Source organism: Ictalurus furcatus, chromosome 16 (assembly GCF_023375685.1).
Source record: "Ictalurus furcatus strain D&B chromosome 16, Billie_1.0, whole genome shotgun sequence".
NCBI lineage: Eukaryota > Metazoa > Chordata > Actinopteri > Siluriformes > Ictaluridae > Ictalurus > Ictalurus furcatus.
This window is the reverse complement of record NC_071270.1, coordinates 9,585,678-9,601,810: the sequence shown is the minus strand read 5'-3', so window position 1 is coordinate 9,601,810 and position 16,133 is coordinate 9,585,678. Positions and strand designations below refer to the sequence as shown.

Here is a 16,133-nt window from a genome sequence, read left to right as displayed (position 1 = left end):
TACTTCTAGCTACACGTGGGCCTAATAAAAGTATTTCTGTTTTATCAGAATTAAGTAAAAGGAAGTTAGTTAACATCTAACGTCTAATGTCCTTTACACAATCCTCAACTTTACTAAGCTTCTGTCTGTCCTCTGGCTTCACTGAATCATACAACTGTGTATCATCAGCATAACAGTGGAAGCTAATTCCATGTTTACGAATAATTTGTCCTAGGGGTAGCATATATAAAGTAAAGAGCAGTGGGCCTAAAACAGAACCCTGTGGAACTCCAAAAGTAACCTCAGTACGCATGGAGAAATCACCATTTACATCTACGAACTGATAACGATCGGTCAGATAAGACCTGAGCCAGGAGAGGACTGTTCCCTTAATGCCAACAACATTTTCTAATCTATCAAGGAGAATAGTGTGATCTATAGTATCAAAAGCTGCACTAAGGTCGAGTAACACAAGCAGCGAGACACAACCCTGATCAGAGGTCAGTAGAAGGTCATTTATTACTTTAACTAACGCTGTCTCTGTGCTATGATGAGGTCTAAATCCTGACTGATACATTTCATGAATGTTATTCCTATCTAAGTACGAGCATAACTGCTTTGCTACAACCTTTTCTAAAATCTTAGAGATGAAGGGGAGATTTGATATTGGTCTATAGCTGGACAATTGAGACGGGTCAAGGTCAGAACAGAGTTCCAATACTTTTGGAGCTAGACAGAGTTCCACTGTTTTTAGAGCTAGACAGAGTTCAAATACTTTTGGAGCTAGACAGAGTTCCAATATTTTTAGAGCTAGACAGCCTTCCATTAGTTTTGGAGCTAGACAGAGTTCAAATACTTTTGGAGCTAGACAGAGTTCCAATATTTTTAGAGCTAGAGAGCGTTCCAATATTTTTGGAGCTAGACTGCTTTCCAATACTTTGAGAATGCTGGGCAGTTGCTAGAGTGTTACTACACAGTTTATAGGGTGTTCTGGGTTGTTGCTAGGGTGTTGCTAGAGTATTCTGGGTGGTTGCTAGTGTGCTGCTAGGTGGTCGCTAATGTGTTCTGAGTGGTTGCTAGGGTATTGCTAGGCAGTTGCTAAGGTGTTCTGGGAGGTTACTAGGCAGTTGTTAGGGTTTTCTGAGTGGTTGCTAGGCGGTTGCTTGGTGATTGCTATAGTGTTCTGGGTGGTTGCTAGGGTGTTGTGGGTGGTTGCAAGGGTGTTGCTAGGGTTTTATGGGTGGTTGCTTGACTGTTTCTAGGGTGTTGTGGGTGGTTCCTTGTCTGTTGCTTGGGTGCTATGGGTGGTTGCTAGGGTGTTATGGTGGTTGTTAGGCTGTTATGGGTGGTTGCTAGGGTATTATGGGTGGTTGCTGGGGTGTTATAATTGTTGCTAGGTTGTTGCTACGGTGTTATGGATAGTTGTTAGCTGTTTGCTAGGGTAGGGTGGTAGGCAGCATTTCAATACTTTCAGAGCCAGAAAGTGTTCCAATACTTTTGGAGCCAGACAGCATTCCAATACTTTTCGAGCTAGACAGCGTTCCAGTACTTTTGGAGCTAAACAATGTTCCAATACTTTCAGAGGTAGACGGAGTTCCAATATTTTTAGAGCTAGACAGAGTTCCAATATTTTTATAGCTAAACAGCATTCCAATATTTTTTAGTTAGACAGCATTCCAATACTTTTTAGAGCTAGAAAGAGTTACAATACTTTTTAGAGCTAGACAGCGTTCCAATACGTTGAGCTAGACAGTGTTCCAATACTTTGAGCTAGACAGTGTTCCAATACTTTTAGAGCTAGACAGCATTCCAATACTTTTAGAGCTAGACAGGATTCCAATATTCTTAGAGCTAGACAGCATTCCAATACTTTGAGCTAGACAGCATTCCAATACTTTTAGAGCTAGACAGAGTTCCAATACTTTTGGAGCCAGACAGTGTTCCAATACTTTTAGGCTTCAGGCCATGTGCACTCAGGTGTGTGAATTTTGACAACCTGGCACCATGAGGCACATAAACGCCAGCATCCGAGCTGAGATCCACAAAACGCTCGAGACCCAGGTTCTGAACATTCCCTCAATGTAAGTGAATGGAAGTTTTTGGACATTTTCGTCATCAGCAACGGGAATAACGGGGTTGGAATCAATTTGGAAAAATAGAGCCTGACCAGTGTGATCGGCCTGAAGTTATAACGAAGTAATAAGAATTTTTTTATGCAAGTCAATGGGAATTTTGGCCACAGCAATAACAATTATGAAGATTTGCTTTGCAAGCACCACTAATAATACGCTTATAAAACAGAACAGTATGTTGGCTTTGTTAAGCCAACATAATTAATGGAGAAAGCCAGGTGATACCAAAGGTAATTCCAGGCAAAAATTATTTTGCAAATGTATGACCCCTTGGCTATTTATGTTTATAGTCAGGTAAAGGCTTACCTGATAGAGTGGCTAGTGAGCAATGCTACATAGGTATCCTGTTTAGCATGGCAATGCCTTCCTGTATAAAAGCAAGGTCCATTTGTCCAAGGTCCAGAGTTTGGTGTAGAAGAACTTGATTGGAATGCACAGAATCATCATGAGCCATCTTAGTCTGCTAGTCAGGCCTTTGTTTGTAAAATAGCGCACATTGTCACTAATAATAGCACATAATAGCCACCTGATGTATGAATATGCCCATAATAAACCACCTGTAGAATTGTGTAGATTTTTACACTTGATAGGAGGTTGTGTTGTGGGTTTGCTAACGCATTTTTATTTTTGCAATAAGGGGCCAATTCACTGTGTTGAGCCTGGCATTTTCCCTATATGTATGACCACCAACAAAATGTGTATATGTCAGAAAAAATACAAGTTACAATACATATTCTGTGAATGGTCTTTTAGTAAAGTATGTGTGATTTATGGCTGTGACCAGGTTGGGTGGACAGATAAAATAACAACTTTATCAATGTCCAAATTTTTATGGACCTGAGTGTACATTAAAATAGCTTTCTATAAAATTCCACTTGAGAAAACTATATCTCAGAATGGACCTAATATAAAAAATAAAACAACAACAAAAAAACCAGCAACAGAATGTGAATTCTAGACCCATATTCCAATAAAAGCTTTGTGACAATTAGGGCTGCAACTAACAATTATTTTCATAATCGACTGGGGGGGAGGGGGGCAAACTTTCATTTATATATATATATATATATATATATATATATATATATATATATATATATATATATATATAAAATAAGATCCACAACTGAGTGTTACAAATATAAACTTCAGACTAAAACTTTACACAACTGTTTGTCCAATTATATAAGACTGAAAAGAGCCCAATACACACAGACACACACCAGAATATATATTAATTTAGGACTGTAGTTTAATTCAGTGCTTTTTGCGCATTCATAAAAAATAATGCATAAATACTTATATATATATATATATCTGGAAGATGATGCCACTTTTCCAACAGTCCATTGCTTTTCTGTTTCCTTTCAGCTTTGTTTTGCCTCCGAATAAATATTTATTGACAGCCAATTAGGAGGAGAATGAGGACAGAGTACCATGTACATGTCAAGTGTGCAGAGAAATATATATATATTAGTATTTATGCATTATTTTTTATGAATGCGCAAAAAACACAATTAAACTACAGTCCTAAATTAATATATATATTGCACCTTGTGGCTTCTGTTACTGTCTTTAGGCATATTGTTTTCCTTGTGTTTACTTTTGCTCATAGTATTTTAATGAGACATTACAGATTGTACTTGCATCACTGCGTCTACACCGCAAGTGAGGAGCAACACGGCCTTATTACTAACAGATCACTTCCGTTATAATAAACAACAGAATTTACACTGACTACAAATACAGCATATAATAACAATAAACTTAAATAAAACTAAACCTTTTAAGCAACTCGCACCAGTTTCCCCTGCCCCTTACACACAGTGGAGCATTTTGGATATAAACATAAGTTTGTGCTTGTGTATCACTGTCGTGCATCCCTGCTACACAAACTTTAGCGGTTAGTAAAAAACAACAACAAAAAAAAGTGTCCCATTTGAGATGATATTACCTTTCTAAAATTCATACACTAGACGGTAGAGTACACAGTGCATAATGTAGGTGTATAGTACGTCATTTGGGACACAACTTTAGTATTTACTCTCCGAAGCGTGTTTTTGGAACAGAAGTAACATAATGAGTAAATGTACCTGGTGCCGCGTGCAGACCGACTTATCGATAATGAGATTCGTTGACAACGATTTTCATAATCGATTATTGTCAATTTTTTCGATTAGTTGTAGCAGCTCTAATGACAATGTTTGTCAATAATGAGGCATCAGGAACTGAAAGCTGAAATTCTGATCTATTATTTCATATTCAACTAACCTCAAATTTCTTCAGTATAGCAAAAACAAAATTATTTGTTTAGCAGTTCCAATACTTTCAGAGGGGACTGTATGTAAATATAAGTATACAAGTATATAAGTATATAAATATATGCATACTTTTTTAAATATATATATTTTCATGTATAAATCTGTTTTTACTTTTTTTTGCAATGCAGTATTTCTTACACACTGATGAGTAAAAAATTTTTGAGTAAGATAGTAAAGCAACAATAACAAAAAAAGAAAAAGTAAACTCACCCTATATCAGCTTGTAGTACAGCATCACAAAATCAAAAGTTACATTGATTCATGGCTGGCTTGTTATTCTTAGCTACAGAGTGCCTGTATAAGGCCCTCCAACTGTTATCATGGGTCGGCATCACTATATTCATTTTTATTTTACATTTTGGGTGGACTGCTCCACTCAGGTGGACATTGCTAAGTGGAGAGCACGGGGACAGATGCCACAGAGTCGGCTTGAACTGTTGTGTGTGATGGGTTACCAAAAGACTGTACAACCATATTCATATGAGGGCTAAAATGAGAATGGGCATAAGGAAACTTTGGCATCCAAAAATCGCTGGCCTGATATTGATGACTGTGCCCATGTCCACAGTCATGTCCATGTGTATGTCCATGGCTGGATCCAAATCTGGGCCCAATGCTATATCCAGGGTTTAGAGAAGGTATTGTGTAGTTCTGTTGGATAATGGTTGGATGTGACCAACCATCTACGCTGCTTAGAGCATTTCCTTTGGCTTGAGAAGCAAACATAGATGCTGGAGCATAAGCCTGGACAGGGTATGAGCCAGGTGATGGGCTGCATCTGAAAGAGTTATCAGTGCATTTTATCATCAACATATCTTGACATATCAAAATAGATAATAAAACTGACTACTCTGAGATGGAAAATTATGTTATATATTATAAATCAGAGTTTCTCTAACATTTTGCAACCACTGACCCCTTTATCTGTAAAATAATTTCCTCAGACCAGGTCAGTACAGATTTGTTTTATAAACAGAATCTAACTATTCAAATATTAGACTCATTATTTAAATATGTACAATAATATATTGACTATATATTAGTAACATAGAACATTTTAATCTTAAACTTTCCACTGACAACACACATTAGGTCCAAGTTTACATTATTTATAGGTCGACATGTTTTTAGTATTTGGATTAAACTCATTCAATACACATCAAACTTAATAACTATAAGAACTCACTACAAAATATAACTTTGATAACAATGGGTTGTGACACCTTGTTTATGCTTCACAGACCTCACTTTGAGAACCACTGTTATAAATGATATATGTTTATAGTAAATACAAAAAGATTATTCTTATTTTTTGTTGAGAAAATGATTACTCACATAGTGTGCAGGATTTTTTTTCGCTCCCCTGCGGATGCAGGGACAAAATGCACCCATGTTATTTTCTTCAGCAATCTGAATGGCACCATCTTCTCAAACACACACGCTTTGGACTCAGACATCTGAAACACTGAAAACCATTTCATGCCATCTAATACAAATCCTTCAGTCAAGGACATAATATGTAGGTGCAGCTCTGTTCATCTACTATAGTTACATCATACATACGTGAATAGAATTTACTGAAGTTTAAACTTTAGAAGACCAAAATGTATATTCTGCCATTTTTAGGGCATCCAGGGCATTCTGGATGTCAGTAATAGTAAATCAGTGTAATCACACTTTTGTTGTAATCTTGGAGATATTTCACCAATCATCTGAGTGGCTTCAACAGTATGAATTTATATTTACTAGATGTTTAAAATGACCTGTATGTCAAGTTTTAAGTCACAAGTCAACTGGACACTGATAAATGGCAAGACATGCAGACACGCACAATAACCAGGAAAAGGATACACATCTGCCCAGTAATTACAGCCAGGACATTGCATAAGAACACAGTATTTGGGATAAAGAGATAAACAATGAGCATCAGGAGCCAGGGAAGAGCTGCAGTGGGCACAGTAAAGCCTAGCAGGAATGCCTTCCTCATGCGGGAACTGATGGTCACCATGCCCAGCATGGCGAGAGAAGCTGGGATTAGGCCTGAAACTGAACTCCTTGTAGATGGAGAAAACAACAACAGTTCCAGTAGTACATGTATTACGCCAATAGAAGTGACCAGAAAAAGTAAAAGGTGTAGGAATCGCACTGTGCCCACTCCTTTCTCTAATCCACTGCAAAACGACACTAGCACAGCCACACTGAGAAAGAGGTGTTCCACATCCTTATGGTAAAAGCAGTAGGTGAGAAGTTTGTGAACTAGGTGGGGTTAAATAGAGAGACAGAGTTAAACTTTACATAAACCATACATTCAGCAGAAGATACATCATGATTATACAGTGCATATTATTAGTTAACTGCTGAAAGAGGCACGGCATTATATTAGTTACCTGTGTACAATGCATTTATGACATATTCTGTAATAAAATCTTACCATGGCCGTTGAGAACAACGCTGGATTCCAGACTTAGTGTATGTCCCGAAATGTTGAAGTGATTCGTAACGATGCTCAGGACACAAGATAATGTGACTACAAACACGACCCCACTCGTAAACTCGAACGCAGACACAAAACTATAAATCTTCCACAGTCCATCACGAAACTTGCCACGCATTTTCATTGTAAAGACTATGACATAATGTTCCTTTTCCTAAATGAAATCAAACAAAATCGAAAAGGCTCGAAATATAGTTCATGTTGGGAACCCGGTGACGTATCAACTTCCGTGTTGGGGAAACTTCAACCTGTCGTATTCGAGACTGCTATACTGCGCAGCGTTTGCGCAGCGTTTGCGCAGCGTTTGCGCAGCGTTTGCGCAGCGTTTGCGCAGCGTTTGCGCAGCGTTTGCGCAGCGTTGCTAACCTTTGTTTTTTGTTTTTGTTTGTTTTGCATTCAAACTTTACCAGAACATTAAAAGCTAACGCATGTGAAAATATAAGTACTTACAGACTGAGTTAAACTTATCATTAATACATACTCACTACAACAAAGAATCAAAATGAAAAGCAATACAAAAAATAAATAAATAAAATTACAATAAAGGAATATATTGTAGGGGATTAAACAAAACCATAATGGTTAAACAGATCATATAATTTCCTGGCAATATGATTTCTCATATTTTTTTAAGGCCTGGGTATATAGGCACTGCTCCTTTTTAAAAACATTAAGTTGGGTGCTATTTAAAAATTTGTGAATGAAATATTTTAATAAAATAATTAAACAATTTATAAAGCATACACTTTTGTCCTCCAAAAGTACTCCAAATTTAACCAAATCCCATGCAATAGTGGGTAAAATAGACATTTTGTTTTATCCAATGATATACCTCAATCCAAAATGGATTAACCAACACTGAAAAAAATAAATGTTCAACAGTCACTATATCATTATTACAAATTTGGCATGTGTTTGAATTCATATTTAATCTCATTCTTAGGAATACCTTAGTTGGGTAAATATACATAATTTTAATGTGCACTTCTTTACATTTAGGTGGAAGGGGAAATCAAAGATATTTGCTTCTGAACTAATTCCCTGATTTTCTACTGAGATGTACAAAAAATTTTATCTCTTCTCATATGACCAGGATAGTGTTCCTGCACAAGACATTTTCTTATAAACCTATTAATACATTTCTTACCTACAAAATTTATTTAGCCTAAATTACGACACAATATCTTGGGAATAGCTGCAGAATATGTAAAAAAAAAAAAAAAAAAACCTTTTATAATTCAAATAATTCATAAAGGAATGCTTCTAATAACTAATACTTCTTTATATAGTTTCTTTTCTCCACAATTAAAATTGAATGGGTGCATAAATCATTAAAACTCAAAATACAGCCATACTTATCCATAATGTGCAACTCTGAGATAATATACAACGATTATTCCATAAGGATATATTATGTGGACTGAAATTGTGTTTAAAAAGCATTTCCAATACAAGAGGACTTGTTCATGAAAAGCAGATAGCTTCAGTGAAATTTTAGATAATTCAAAGTCGCACTGTAATAAAAAGATTATAGCTCCATATTCAACAATAAATAAACCAAATGGAATTGCAAACCAGTATGACTGTTTATTTTAAATAAAGGATTGCAACCATTTAAGTACCCCATTCAGGAAATCAAAGTTTACTGCCTTTAGCCCACCTTCCTTGTAATCTAATTTTTTAATATAGTGGCATTTCTTTCTCCAAATGAAATCAAAAGTTTGTTAATTATTTTAATCATTTTAGTCGAAATAGGCAATGGAAAAACCTGGTAAATTAACCTTGAGAGGCTCTCTATTTTCGTAAGTAATATTCTCCCAAATATTGTAATGTCCCTCTGCAACCAAATATTCATATTTGTTCTACATTTTTGTAATATTTTGTCAATATTCAACCTTTCTATACTCTCTTTATCTTTTGAAATTGTAATTCCTAAGTATTTCACCTCCTTTTTAATTGGAATATTATATAATGAGATTAAAGGGAGCTTGTGAATAGCCATCAATTCACATTTTGATGTATTTACTTGTAGTCCTGATGCTTTGGCAAAACATTCTACAGACTGGAGTGCTAATGGGATCTGCATTTAGTTTTTTTTTAAATTTTTTTATTTTTGTTTTTTTAAAGGGTATCATCAGCAAGTTGACTGACAGTGAATTCGTGTTCCATAAAAGTAATATCAGCAATATTATCCCTCTTTAATAAGATGGATAACAGTTCCGCTACCATAATAAACAACAGAGGTGAAATACCATAGCCTAGCCTTATACCTCTATTTACTTGAAATCTTGGGCATGTCCCCTTGGGAAGAGCTACTGAGATACAGTGGTGCTTGAAAGTTTGTGAACTCTTTAGAATTTTCTATATTTCTGCATAAATATTACCCGAAATCTTCAGATTTTCAAATAAGTCTTAAAATATTACATCTGTGAGTGGCAAAAGTATGTGAACTGCTAGGATTAGCAGGTTTGTTTGAAGGTGGAATTAGAGTCAGATGTTTTCAATTAATGGGATGACAATCAGGTGTGAGTAAGCGCCCTGTTTTATTTAAAGAACAGGGAGCTATCAAAGTCTGATCTTCACGACACATGTTTGTAGAAATGTATCATGGCATGAGCAACAGAGATTTCTGAGCACCTCAGGAAAAGAGTTGTTGATGCTTTTCAGGCTGGAAAAGGTTACAAAACTATCTCTAAAGCATTTGAACTCCACCAATCCACTGTGAGACAGATTGTGTACAAATGGAGGACCATTGTTACCCTACCCAGGAGTGGTCTACCAACAAAAATCACTCCAAGAGCAAGACATATAATTGTCCACGAGGTCATAAAGGAACCCAGGACAACTTCTAGGCAACTAAAGGCCTCTCTCACCTTGGCTAATGTAGTTCATGAGTCCACCATCAGGAGAACACCAAACAACAATGGTGTGCATGGCAGGGTTGCAAGGAGAAAGTCACTGCTCTCCAAAAAGAACATTGCTGCCCCTCTGCATTTTCCCAAAGATCATGTGGACAAGCCAGAAGGCTATTGGAAAAATGATAGATGAGGATAGGATATGAAAAATGATAGTGGATAGATGAGGCCAAAATAGAGTTTTGGTTTAAATGAGAAACGTTATGTTTGGAAAAAGGAAAATAGAAAATACTGCATTCCAACATAAGGAACTTATCCCATCTGTGAAACATGGTAGTGGTAGTATCATGGTTTGGGCCTGTTTTTCTGCATCTGGGCCAGGACGACTTGCCATCAATGATGGAAAAATGAATTCTGAAATATACCAGCGAATTCTGTCATGATATCTGTCCATGAAGATATCAAATGTCATGATATCTGTCCATGAAGTGAATTTTAAGAGAAAGTGGGGCATGCAGCAAGACAATAACCCTAAGCACACAAGTCATTCTACCAAAGTATGATTAAAGAAGAATAAAGTTAATGTTTTGGAATGGCCAAGTCAAAGTCCTGACCTTAATTCAATAGAAATGTTGTGGAAAGACCTGAAGCAAGCAGTTCATGTGAGGAATCCTACCAACATCCCAAAGTTGAAGTTGTTCTGTACTGAGGAATAGGCTAAAATTCCTCCAAGCCGATGAGCAGGACTGATCAACAGTTACCGGAAACATTTAGTTGCAGTTATTGCTGCACAAGGGGCTCACACCAGACACTGGAAGCAAATGTTCACATACTTTTGCCACTCACAGATATGTAATATTGGATCATTTTCCTCAACAAATAAATGACCAAGTATAAATTTTGTCTCATTTGTTTAGTTGGGTTCTCTTAATCTATTTTTAGGACTTGTGTGAAAATCTGATGATTTTTTAGGTCATATTTGTGCAGAAATATAGAAAAGTCACAAACTTTCAAGCACCACTGTATTTTAGTCACTATAAAGTATTTTGATGATATTTATAAATTTTGGACCAAAACCAAAATGAAAATGGATGTCCAACCATATCAAAAGATTTCAAAAAATTGAAAATAAAACAAGTCCTTCGTCCTAACTTAGTTGATTGTATTCTATGACGTCAAGTACCAGATGAATATTGTTATGTATTGACCTACCCTTAAGGAACCGAGACTGAGTTTCAATAGTTATTTGAGGAAGACCTTTATTCTCAATTGTAGGAATATTATTCGTCACTTTCTCAAAAAATCATTTGTTAACCTTTGTCAGTGTAGCTCTCCAATCCACGTCTCTTGCCTGATTCACAACACCCATGCCCATACATTTGATAATATAGTGGTGCAGGAATGAGACCTTTTTTTTTTTTTTTTTAGCATTTTAGCACTTCTGCTTCCATTGTCCCGAAGTCAATGATTTTTTTGAATGGGCTTTTGGTTAAATGCCTGAAATAAGGTCTGTGATTAACACAAGCTCAAGATACCATGTTTTATTCTACAATATAAAATACATCAGTAATATTCCACTCGTGATTTTTTAAAGCTTTTACATGTCTTGAAAAGGCAGTTGATAACAAGTGATTAAATGGGACTGCAGAGGTTGTTGGGGACATTAAATGTTCATGCTGAACAGGAAAACCCATCTACTACAGCCTTGTTGTGTTTATACTCATGCTCTTGCAAACTATTCTAACTCAAACTTTCCAACTTGTAGATTCATCAATTTATATTATTTTCCATCTGTAGTGTTTTTTAAATAAAGATTGAAAGAATTGTCAGAAGCTTAGTGGTGGTGATGTGAAGTCATGCAACCGTGGTATAGTTCATTTTAGCCTAACTTTAACTTTTTACTTCTGGCTATTGTATTTAGGCTTCAAAATTCATAAAAGTTGTGTTCATTTGTGAAGATTATCTTGATGAACAAAGCGTGTAAGAATCATATACTTTTGTTGGTCACAGTGCTTATTTTCTGCAATAATTTAAAAGCCTATGGAAAAATCCTACTGGATTTTTGTTGAGGGAACCAGAGTGATGCTAACTTCTGTGTTGGCCTACAAAAATGCACCTTCCCTGCAGCACTGTATAATTTAGGAAGCTACCAGATCTGTAAGGTGCATATGTGTAAATTTACGACATTAGTGATTTGTATGTCATAAGGAGTGGATGTTTTTTAAACATTGCCAAAAATATCTTACGGAGGGAGAGTTTTTCCCCAAATGTAGTAAAGGTTTGTGAGATGAAATAGCTGCATGGTTTAAATGGAGTGTATGGAAGTATTTGGAGTGTACGGAGATAGGCTAATTAAACATGGCACACCTGGTGGCAGCAGTGCAGTGCATAAAATCATCCAGATACAGGCCAGCAGCATCGGGTAATTTTCGCATCAAACATCAGAATGGGGGAACAATTGTGATCTCAGTGATTTTGACATTTCTATGACAGCTGATGTCCTCTGACTTTCATGCAAAAAGTCTCTAGAGTTTACTCAGAAAGGTGCAATAATGAAAACATTAAGTGAGCGTCAGTTTTGTGGATGGAAATACCTTGATCCATGGAGAATAGCCAGCCTGGTTCTAGCTTAAAGAAAGGCTACAGTAAGTCAGATAACCACATTTGTGGTGAGCAGAAAAGCATCTCAATATGCACAACACATTGAATGTTGAGGTGGATGGGCTACAACAGCAGAAGACCATGTCAGGTCCCACTTTTGTCAGCCATGAAAAAAAAAGCTGAGGCTGCAGTGGGCACAGGCTCACCAATACTGGTGCTGATTTGTATATGTGTAATGGTTAATATTGTGTATGTTCCCCTTGTGCTGCCAGAACAGCTCAGACCCATTGAGGCATGGACTCCACAACACCTGTGAAGGTGTGTTGTGGTATCTGGGACCAAGCAGTTAGCAGCAGATCCTTTAAGCTCTGTAAGTTGGATTTGGCAGCCAAGTCAACACCTTGAATTTTTGCAGTGTGGCAGGGTGCATTATTTTGCTGAAAGAGGCCACTGCCATTAAGGAATACCGATGCCATAAAGGGGTATACTTGGTCTGCAACAATTTTTAGGTAGGTGGTACAGGTCAAAGTAAAATCCATGCGAATGCTAGGACCCAAAGTTTCCCAGCAGAACTTTGCCCAGGGCATCATACTGCCTCCACCAAAATCATGCCCAAATGGAAGTTGGTGCACGTATCATGGTACACAAAAGAATCAAGTCTACTGTGTCTTCGAGCTGTGAAGAAGTGATAACATATAGGTTCCCCTTGTTGTATCGAGAGCCATAAATGCCAGGCAGAATCACACAGATGCTTTTCCCCCCTGAAATATTTCCCCCTGAAATATTATAAGCCCCATGAAATATTTAGGACAGTAAAGTACTAACTACAAGCTGAAGAACCCCCGATTTTGTTATACCTGAAATATATTTACTTAATATGTTCATGTTACAGACTATAAAATTATATTGAAATAGCTACATATAAAGCCATAACTTAATAATTTCATTAGGCGAAGCAAGTCTGAACAAGTGGGTCACATTCATTTCCTCCTACATCAGCACATACGCACTACAACCAACCATCTACAGTCTGACCTCTTACAATGCCACACACTTATTATCACATTCATCAAATTTAGTTCTTTTAAATGTGTGAAAAGCTTCCCTTCCCTCATGGGCAGGTGGATTCCCTCTTGAGCCATGTTATGGAAGAACTAAAAAATAACAACAACAACAAAAAAAAACCCCAGAATGGCTAAACTTTGTATTGTGTTGAATGAAGGAAATTCAGTCAGACTGAATTTTATGTGCACATAAACTTTCTGTTACTTTGTTTAATAACCAACTTTTTTACCAACCAATTACACGTAACACAAACCATTCATTCACAGGCATGTGTAAGTAATATAAAACCAGGTATCACATTGCAACAGTAAAATTGTTTTAATGTTCCATATTTTTTTTTATGTTTTTAGAACTATAGTAACAGGTCTGACAAACAGTGAAAAACGCCTGGGCAAGGTGTGCATAAGTGACAGGTATGATAAATGTATGGGTGGATCCAGTTGACGTGAACAAGTCACGTGTTTTGTATTCTTTTTAAGCAAATATTATTAATGTGTGTTTGTCTCTTAGGTTAGAATATGATTTCTCAAAATAGTTATTAGTGTTTTAACAATAGGCGTTTTTGTCTCTCATCAGAATATTCAGTATGTACAATATCTGATACAGAAGGTTGTGCCCAATGAAAACTTGAAGCTATTATGAGTTTTTTTTGTTGTTGTTTTTTTTTTGTAGCCAGATTTGGAGTCATTGTATGACAGGGTGGGTCACATTTTCAGGAGAAAGAGGCGGGTTATACAAGCAGTTGTTTTACTTGCAGTCTGCCTCAGCCTAAGGCAGATTAATTAACTCTGGCATACAAGGCAACACAGACGCACAATTTATTCAAAGACATAAACGGTAGCTACATATACCTTTGTCGTTTCATATAAGCAAAGACGCTGGATCCAAATTCAGATCTGAACCCGACGGTTGGGAAAAACCGATGGGTTATTGAGGGAAATCACCGTCAGTCTGCGGATGGCGGAAACTCCGCTCTCGCACGTGACAATATAAACGCTGGCACACGCGCTGCTCGCCGATGTCCGACTACAAGGTACTGGGGGCCCTTACACTATCAAGCTCTGATCACTTAACGTCTACAACATTTATATATCCTACTTCATTCTGATACAAACAAATACTCTAATTTCATACGAATTTATTAATCGTTATGTATATCCTGAATACGACTACGTAAGTGTTTTATTGGATAGTCTATTAAGATCTAGTTTTGACCATGTCTTTTAGTGAGCGTATAAATATGGGGCAGTTTAGACTATGGTGTTTACTTTTCTGATAAAGATTTATTATATTTGAAGTTTTAATTTGGTTTTAAGTTTTAAATTAAATTTGAATTATTTTCAAATTACATTCAGTATTAAATTATGCAAGTCGATAAAGGCTAGTCAAATTAAGAATTCTAGATTTCTAAGGAAGCTTTTCAAATTATGTGCAAAAAGGACTAATGATAGGAAGCTTCCGAAAATAAAGCCTTTTTATCAGACATTCTACAAACAAGACAAACAAGCATTGCTCAAGTGGAAATACGCAATATTTCCAGTAATTCCAGGGCGAAGATTTACCTACGTTTGTGTGTGTGTGTGTGTGTGTGTGTGTGTGTGTGTCCCCGCGTGCGCGCGAGTGTGCCCAGTTCGTCATAGCCAACTGTAAATTAATGACATTAAACTGACAGTATACATTGTAGCCTATCTAATAATATAGGTTTTAATAAAACAGATCACTGCACTTTGATGGAATATTTTCTCCACTCAATTGGTAGGGCTGCTGACATCATTTTGGGTGTGGTCAGGGTATGCATGTGGTTAATGTGTCAGTGTTTGCTTTATCATTATTTGCCATTTACACGAGGTTACCCTCTCATAACCTTTAATAAATCTCTTTACCCTGTTAGGAACATTAAAAAAAAAGTGAAAAACAGAAATGAACTGGTCACATGTTCAATAACTTACCATAAATTATATAAATGGTTAATAGTAGTACTATTATCTGTGGGGCTTAATTTAGCTCTGTTATCTAAAAGCCTTGACAATCCTATTATTATCACCTTTTGTAGTTTTATTACTAATTTGGTTAAAAAATTATGAAAATTTTTCTGAAAAATAAATCTGAGGTTTACATACCTCAGGCTCTTATTCATGGAAAATGAGAGAGTGAGTGACAAACAGATTGGTCAGCAGCAGCAATGTCCTCATTTTGGTTTGAGGTGGTGAAGCAGGCGGTCAGTTTTTGGAAGCTCGTTTTTACTGGTCAATCTGCTTGGGAACATTCCTCAGTAAGAGACTGGAATCTGTGGCTGGTCATCTGGACTGACCTTCTCAGCCTTTTGACAATCAATGAGTTAATGAAAAATAATTTGAAGAAAATATGGTCATCTCAGTGTCTGTTCAGAGATAAATATACAAGGCATTACTTTAAATAAAACTTGAGTAGCCACCCCACTGAAACAAATATATTATTTTCACTTAATGTCTTCACTTAACATATTTAACATTTCAGAACAAAATATATTTATAAGAAACTATATCCTGTAGCTGTTTTTAGAAAAGAAAAACACATTGCAGTTTGAAAACACTGAAACTTGTAAGAAAGTTTTACATCAGGATAATAGATTAAAATGTCTAGTGCTGAAGGGAACTATAAAAGAGAAGGAAAAGGAATTGTTATTGAGTAAGTTCAAATGGATTGG

General features: G+C 36.4%; 2 protein-coding genes across 4 annotated transcripts in view; one reads left to right on the top strand and one right to left on the bottom strand.

Annotated features, from left to right (window-relative positions):
* Window positions 1–1,505: 1,505 nt before the first annotated feature.
* LOC128620334 (adhesion G-protein coupled receptor G2) overlaps window positions 1,506–16,133 on the top strand; it is a 57,146-nt gene continuing 42,518 nt past the window's right edge. For 2 of the 3 annotated variants that reach the window (XM_053645240.1, XM_053645239.1), the window contains exon 1: window positions 13,824–14,480. Coding sequence is in view for 1 of the 3 variants with exons in the window: in XM_053645238.1 (XP_053501213.1) it covers window positions 1,544–1,563 (20 nt within the window). In the remaining 2 variants the exon portion in view is untranslated. Of the gene's footprint in view, window positions 1,564–13,823; window positions 14,481–16,133 lie in introns of those variants that run through there. The other variant, XM_053645238.1, reaches the window with a different exon arrangement.
* rhbdd2 (rhomboid domain containing 2) lies at window positions 3,215–7,315 on the bottom strand. Its single transcript, XM_053645254.1, has 4 exons — window positions 6,864–7,315; window positions 6,284–6,688; window positions 5,768–5,918; window positions 3,215–5,210 (listed from the first exon to the last, which is right to left on the bottom strand). The coding sequence occupies exons 1-4, from the start codon at window positions 7,048–7,050 to the stop codon at window positions 4,823–4,825; spliced, it is 1,131 nt and encodes a 376-aa protein (XP_053501229.1). The 5' UTR covers window positions 7,051–7,315; the 3' UTR covers window positions 3,215–4,822.

What these genes read in the sequence shown, in the direction of transcription:
- rhbdd2 (XM_053645254.1), bottom strand. Translation starts at nt 7,050, where the DNA reads ATGAAAATGCGTGGCAAGTTTCGTGATGGACTGTGGAAGATTTATAGT. An exon ending in CGTTGTTCTCAACGGCCATG is followed by an intron (nt 6,689 to 6,863) that starts GTAAGATTTTAT and finishes AACCCCACCTAG; the next exon opens with TTCACAAACTTCTCACCTAC. An exon ending in TGTAATTACTGGGCAGATGT is followed by an intron (nt 5,919 to 6,283) that starts GTATCCTTTTCC and finishes GATTTGTATTAG; the next exon opens with ATGGCATGAAATGGTTTTCA.